This window comes from Meleagris gallopavo, chromosome 8 (assembly GCF_905368555.1).
Source record: "Meleagris gallopavo chromosome 8, MGAL_WU_HG_1.1, whole genome shotgun sequence".
Classification (NCBI taxonomy): domain Eukaryota; kingdom Metazoa; phylum Chordata; class Aves; order Galliformes; family Phasianidae; genus Meleagris; species Meleagris gallopavo.
The window spans coordinates 22,361,936-22,369,411 of NC_139411.1; the positions used below are offsets into that span (position 1 = coordinate 22,361,936).

At 56.9% G+C, this 7,476-nt stretch overlaps 1 protein-coding gene across 2 annotated transcripts; it reads right to left on the reverse strand.

The window, feature by feature from the left end:
* Positions 1-887: 887 nt before the first annotated feature.
* TLX1 (T cell leukemia homeobox 1) lies at positions 888-7,190 on the reverse strand. 2 transcript variants are annotated; one of them, XM_003208074.5, is made up of 3 exons: positions 6,722-7,190; positions 5,080-5,281; positions 888-2,219 (listed from the first exon to the last, which is right to left on the reverse strand). In XM_003208074.5, the coding sequence occupies exons 1-3, from the start codon at positions 7,188-7,190 to the stop codon at positions 1,997-1,999; spliced, it is 894 nt and encodes a 297-aa protein (XP_003208122.3). In that variant the 3' UTR covers positions 888-1,996. The 2 variants fall into 2 exon arrangements, with proteins under 2 accessions (XP_003208122.3, XP_085085354.1); XM_085229228.1 differs by having other exon boundaries at positions 5,080-5,317.
* Positions 7,191-7,476: the final 286 nt, after the last annotated feature.

The window sequence follows — 7,476 nt, forward strand, 5'->3', positions numbered from 1 at the left end:
TTTCCCCTCTTCTTTTTGTTTTTAGTCTTTCCACCTCTGCAGATGTTTCTCTCTGCACTCATTTTTGTGTTGGACTGCAGGGTAGGAAAATCCTGAAAGACCACAAGTACTGGATCCGACCCTGCAATATTTGGTTTGGGGAAAACAGAACCAAACCCCAGTAAATGGCTTATTTGTACTATCTCTTCCCAACCTCTCCGGGCTGCACTGCCCACCCCAGGGCCGAGCCCTGATCTGCGCGGTGGCATTTCTTGGGCCAGGAGCTGGGGCCAGCCGGGTGGCAATCCTCACACAGCCCCAGCGCTGAGGGAAGGGCCGGGCTGGAGCCAAGGTCACATCCCTGGGGTCTCCCTTGGGGGAAGCAGGGTGGAACTTTCCCATCCATAGGGTTTTCCTCCTCCTGCTTGGGGTGATGTCCCAGAACAAGGCTGAGCACGGGTGGAACACAGAGTAATTCCCCACCAGGGAATAATTCCCCCTGCTGCTTGCTGCTGAAGGTTTCCCTCCCTTTAGCCCTGCTTTCTGCACAGTCCCGCAGCTAACAGCCGGCCCCAGTGCTGTGTGTGCCGCTCGGGGAATTTCCCCACCCGCGCTGAAGGCAGAGCCACAGTTCCTGCAATTAACACAGGTGCTCTATGCACAGCCAGAGCCTACAAACACCTCTGGGACGGGGAGTTAAACCCACCCAGAGCTTCCAAACCCAATAGACGTAAGCAAAGCCAAATGGGAAAAACACTAACTCTATTTTCATCTTAAGCAGCCAAGCCTCCTGCGCCAGCTCCGATCCACGTCTCCTCTCTGGGATCTAATAGGGAAGCGCAAAGCACTCCATGATTTATTCAGTACCCCGGAGACCTTTTTTTTTATCTTTTATTTTTCGTTTCCACATAAATTACACAAGCACTTTATAAAATGAATACACAGAAAACACCTTGTAAGTGCATAACTTAAAAAAAAAAAAAAAGCCTTAAAAAATCTCACTGAAAATAGGTTTTCTGCTCGCTTGCCTGTACTAGCTGTTTAAATTGGCAGTGCTGTTTTAGATTATAAGTAACTGAAAAATATATACTGTATATATAATATCTATATATTCCCGGCGTTTGCTATAGGAAGTGCTTTGCTTAATTGTGTCTCATTCCCTCAGAACAATTAAAGAAACAACAAAGTCAGAAGTGAAATCGATTTTCACCCTCGCAAACTGCCTCATAAAGGGACATAAAGGGTAAAACAACCCATCGAGCCCGGTTTGCAAATGATATGGAAATAACCCACAGAACAGAGCGGCAGCAGCCCTGCCCAGCCGGGCTCTCCTCGTTATTAAAGCCCGGGCTGATCGACGCCGTGGCCATGGCGGCCAGGGACAGTTTGGGTTCTTGGTGCAATTGAGATATCACATTTACCGTCCTCAGGAGGCTGCCAGTTCCTTCGCTTCTTCCCCCCTCGCAGGAAAAAAATTAATGAAAAAGGGGAGGAGACGCTGCTAGGTGAGATCCAAAGGGCTCGCCACTGCTGCCAGCAGAAATTGCTGCTGGGAGGCCAAGAGATGGGTGGCTTTCTCCATTTGCTGCATCCCCAAACGTCTCCAGCGCCGAGGGCCGAGCATGGTGCCTGGCTGCACAGACATGCTTCCCAGGGAGCCGCGTCCTTTTGTTCCAATCAGTCCAAAGCGCGTACCTACAGACGCACATCATACATACATATAGTCCTACAGGGTGCCCCAGGTCACAGAGGAAGTTTCTCCAGCCGGGCGCTCGCCCGCGGCCACGTCTGTCAGGGCTCAGCTTTGTCTGGCAGCGTGTCAGGAAGTTTGAGGCCGGCATCAGAGACTTTTGGAAGAACAAAAGGGCTGAGGGGAGGCGAGCTGCTGCTGCTCCGCAGTCCTACGGGCGGGGAGAGTTTGGGGGGCGAATTTCCCTTCCCCATCGGTCCTTGTAGAGCGATGCTCCATGGGACGCACGTGTGCCCGGTGACAAAGGGGACACGCAGGTGCCAGCCCTTATTCGCAGGCAGAGGCAACGGTGGTGACGCTGGTGATCTTGGTGGAGTCATCAGACCAGGGCTGGAGGTTCTGCAGGGCGAAGAGAGAGGAGTTGTGCACGCAGATGGGGTCGGCCTGGATGGGCTGGTTGATGGTTTTCTGGAAGGCCTCCTGCTGCAGCTGCATGAGGATGCGGTTTGCTTGCTGCCGCTCGGCCTCCCGCTCCTCCGCTGTCTGCCTCCTGGGAGAAAAGCAGCCATCAGGGGGTTGTGGGGTGGGAATGGGGAGGAAAAGAGGGGCTGGGGACACAGCCCCTCAAACCACTGGTATGTCCCATGCACTGCGGGCTGTGCATAGCTACTTTTACCTAAGGAAAGTCACTCCCTCAGGCTAAGAGGTGAAAAGCTCCACTTTATTTCTGGCCCTGGGAGAAATCCACACAGGAATCAAAGCACCGAAAGGAGCAAAGAGGGGACTACAAAGTGCAATTTCCTGGAATGCTGCAGCAGGGACCGAGGGGATGCCTCAGAGGGCTCTCTAGTACCCTGGCAGAGGGGGAGACAGGCAGCATCCCACCCCTTCCCACACTCAAATCTGCCACCTCTTCCTCTGGGCTGCAGTACTGAGATGGAAGCGAGATGCTTACAGTAAACAGGATAAAAATCAAGCAGCAAAACATAGTCTAAATAGTAGAAACACACAGAGCAATGAGACCAAATGCCAGAACACACTGACTGGGCAGGGCAGAGGGAGTTTTTAAGAACAGGTCAGACACGCATCTGTCTGGAATGACAGAGGCAGAGCTGAGCCCGCCGGGGGTGGATTAGGGGGGAGGCTGGTGGAGGTGCCCTGCAGGTCCAAGCCCTGGAGTGTCTGGGAGGAGGGGATGGGAGAGGAATGTCCTCAATGTGCTTAAATCCACAAGGAAAATCCCACATCCCTGCCTCGATGGCTGCATCCTACAGCGCCTCAGCTCCCACCGGGAAGCATCCCTGACACCCCTCCCTTGCTTATAGACGGGGTAATGACAGCTTTTTAATTTAGCAACTCGCAGGGAACACAAGTCATCTCGTCTTCTTCCTCCATAGGGATTGGAGGTGGCAGCTCTGAGTGCGGTGGTGACACCCGGAGCAGGGCTGGGGACACGGGGCACGAGGCCACCAGGTGTGCACAGGAGCATGTGGCTCACGGCTCAGTCCCTGTTCTCATCACAGTGTCAACATCTCCCTGAGTCACACATCCCGGCGACGGGGGCTCTTGTGGCACCGGGGCGGCTCAGTCTGCACTGCAATGAATTTTTAATGACTGCCTGCAGAAAGAAGAGATGCTCCTGGGGTTGGGAACAGGGACCCTCACGGCCGGGCAGCTGGAGCATAATGCCACCAGCACCTGGCTGTGTGCTCACCTTTCTGCTGCAGGCTGGGGTTTGCAGGTTCAGATCTGCTCAGTCAGAGGAAGGAACCAAACTTCATGCTCGTGTCTCAAGCGAGCACCCAAATCTGGGGAGGGGAATACTCAACCACCTCATTCCCATGGATGCAAGTGAGGAAGGGGCTTCAGGCACAAGCAGAGCTCTCCCGTAGCCCTTATTTATTCAAGCTCAGGCTCATGTGGATTCTCCCATGTCTAATACTGTGGCTGAGGTCAGGCTGCAGTCCTTCCCTCCGACAGAACCAGCCATTCCTTTCTCTTCACCCAGCTATTTTTCTTTGTCAAGTGTATGAATAGGTTTGTATCCTCTGCTCTCCTGCCAAAGGGGATTGAACTTAGCCAACAGACGCAAGGAGTATTGACAGACGCAAGGAGAGCCAGCCAAGCTGCATTTGCCTCACTTCCTTAGGAAACCAGGTTAGAAGACAGCTGACCCTGTTGTACAGGGCTGTTCCTCCTCCTCCAGGACCTTGTTCTTAGCCAGCAGAAACCCCTCTAGCCCACAGCTTTCCTGTGCTGGAGGAGTTTCTCCTCTGCGGGCTCTTTATGAGAGGAAACTGCTGAGGGCTCATCCCTTGGTTTCAAGCTCCCTGTCCCCCATTGCTCATCCAAACCCACGCAGCTCCTGGGGAAGCCCATTTCCTCCACATTGAAGAAAATATAGAAACAGCCAGGAGTGAAGCTTTAACTTGCAAAATACCCAGGATCAGCTTGACTATCCTAAGGAAGGATTCAGCCCTTTTTGCATGGAGTATCCATCTGGAAAAGGGGGGGGTGCAGGCATGGCCCTATTTTCCTGCCGGGAACCCTTTGCTTTGGCAGTGTGCACCCATTCAGGCAGCTTGCACACAGGAAAAGCAAAAGATGCACCCAGCAGTACAGCCCCCCCCCAGCACCCAGCTGTCCCTCACCCAGCTTTGCAGCCTGTTACTAAAGCTGATTGTTTCTCCAGGGACACCCTGGGAAGCTGCAGAATGGGGCAGAGCCTGGGAGCTACATGAGAGCCTGACCTCCTCCTCTCCTGCCCACATGTACTGGCACATCCAGGAGGAAAAAATGCACTTTTACAAGGAGGAGCAGTAAGCCCTGCGGGGGGCAAAATCTGAGCATATGCAGGGCTCCGTATCCCAACAGCACCAGGTGCAGGACCCAGCCCAGGCCCCCCAGTATCATCCAGCACTGAGGGGTCCCAGAGGGTCCCACTGCCTATGCGACACTGGGGCCGTGCAGTCGCAGCTGTCACTCCCTGACAGGCCCCCCCCGGGCTCCTTGCCGGGTTGGGGGTCCCACACACCGCACCCCAGGAACACACACACCATGTGCCTACCACCCTTTCACACACATGCATCTGTCTGCACACACTCCCTGTGCTCACAATGAATACACACGGGCTGAACGCACAGGCATCCATGTGCACACAGCTGGCTTGCACACGCATCTGCGTGCAAGATCACACGTGCACACACCGCGTGCACACCCACACACACGTGGCCTACACACAGATGCACTCACGCCGTGCAGCCATGCACACATGCCCCGCTTGCACGCACACAGCTGTGCACGCACACCGATGCACCTCCACACACACACACACGCAGACCCAGTAGTGCTTTCACCACCGCATTCCCCAGCCCAGGACCGGCCCCATACTGTGGCCCCCAGCCCCTCACCTCCACTTGGTGCGCCGGTTCTGGAACCAGGTCTTCACCTGTGCGTCCGTCATCTTAAGGGCCTTGGCCAGAGCTGCACGCTCAGCAGAGGCCAGGTACTTCTGCCGGTGGAAGCGCTTCTCCAGCTCGCAGATCTGCAGGCGGGTGAAGGACGTGCGTGGCTTCTTCTTCTTGGGGGGTGTGCGGTTCTGGTAGGGGTGACCTATACGGCGTGTTACAGTGAAGGGTGAGAGGGCCACTGGGGGGGACATGGAAGGGGGGATGAGAGGCAAAGAAGCAAGCAGCGACACATCAGCACAAGGGCTCCGGCTCCCAGGCGCTGGGCTGGGGACCCCCCCACTGTGGAGCCGCGGAGCAGAGATGGGCACGGGCGGAGGATCGCAGCCGGGCACCGAACTCCGACCTCGGCGGCCATACAGGGAGGGGAGAGCCCGAGGCGGCCGCTGAGATGCGGGCACGGCGGGGCGGGCAGCTCCTCTCACGGCTTCCACCCGGTTTTCTGCAGCCCTTAAAGCCGAAAAATTAAAAAAGAAAAAAAAAAAAGAAAAAGAAAAAAAAAGAAAGAAAGGAAAGAAAGAAAAAGAAAAACAAAACAAAACGACAAGCAATGGCGGGGTTGGGGCGGAGGGGCAGCACGGCGCTTTGGGGAAGAAACGAAAAAGCAGCAGTGAAGCAGCAGAGAGTGGGAGTTTGGGGACGGGAGGGTCCCGCTGTCTGCCCGCAGTCCGGCCCGGCCCCACCGTTCCGATCCGGGAGCGTTGCAGAGGGCCCGGCCCGGTGCTCCTCGTCCCGCTCGATCGGGAACGGGGGTAATTTCGGTTCGGCGCGGCGGTAACAGCCCTGCCCGCTCGTTTCGTACCCAAAAAACAACTTCGAGCGTTGAAAACAGGACTTGCTTTTCGTTTTTGTTTCGTTTCGTTTCGTTTGTTTTTCTCCACGAAAATAATAATTAGAAAAAAAAAAATCATACTAATTGGGTAAAACCTGCTGTGTTCGCGAGCTCTGCGGCCGGACAGGGTCGGGGCCAAGTGCGAGCGGAGCGAAACGAAACGAGAACTTGGACAAAAGCGGTCCCGGTGCCGCGGCCGAGAAAATTTTCCCAGTTACGAATTCGTTCTTGGTATTTTTTTGTTTTTTGTTGGCTGCGTTTTTTTCCCCCCTTATTTTCGTTGTTGGAGTTTTTGCTTTGTTAGGGGAAACAAAAAAAAAAAAAAAAAAAAAAACCACGAAAATAATAAACGAGCGCGGCTACACCTGGAAAAGGCGGCGGCTCCGAGAAGCGGCTCCAACCCCGCTCGGAGCTGTGCAAAGTCCCCGTTGGTCGGGGAAGGGCTGAGCGCAGCGGGGACGCGGGACACGAGGGGACCGGGACCGCCGCGCTCCCCCGGGCCGGGGTTTCTGACGGCGCCTCGATCGACGAGGCAACTTTGGGTGGGTGCTTGCGCGGGCGGCGGGGGCTTGAGGAGCTCTCCGCCTTTTCCCAAGAATTATAACAATACTAACGACAATAAAACGCAGGGCAGCCGGAACGCTCCCGCATTCCCACTCCTTCGCGCTCCCGGCCTGTTTCAGCCCCGACGGCCCGGCGCCGGCTCCTGCTTGCCCAGCGAGGAGAGGAGCGTGGAGGGGGGTCCCGACTCACCTGTGAACCTGTCCTTTGTGTACCGCCTGTTGCTCTCCATCCAGGGAAAGGTGAGCCCCGTCAGACTGTTCATGCCGTTCACCGGCGGCACGGCGGCGGAGAGGGACTGGTGCACGCCGCCGGCTACGGGGCGGTGGGCCGGGACGCGGATCACCCCCCCGGCCGAGCTCAAAGCGTTGCCGTTCATGCTCACCGCCATGTTCACGTTGTAGGAACCGGGCAAGGCTCCCATACTGCACGAAGTGCCGCCGTAGGCTCCGGCCCCTCCGCCGCTCGCCCCGTAGCCGCCGGTGACCGTGTTGTAGGCGCTGCCCACGATGCAACCAAGGCCGTAATCGGCCGAGTCCTGCAGCCGCGAGTGGGACACCATGCAGCTGCCCGGCTCCGACGTGTTGAGGATCTGGTCGATGCCGAAGCTGATAGGCTCGGCTTGGCCTTGGTGCAGGTGGTGAGCCCCGAGGTGCTCCATGCCTCCACCGTCCGTCCTCGCTCCGGCAGCGGAGCCGCACACTGAGCCCCGGGGCCACTCCGCCGAACCCAGGCACAGCGGCGCAGACCCCGAAACGCGGCAGCAGAACGCAGGAGCCGGGCGCGAGCAGGCACTACGCTCTCAGACCCATCGCGCCGCAGCTGCGCGCCCCGGGACACCGCGACAGAGCCACGCACGACCGCTCCGAGCCAGCCCCACGCTCAGAGCCACACATCGCCGGGGCGCACGCGGGAGAGGCAGCCCACACCCCGAGACCCTCAAGCCC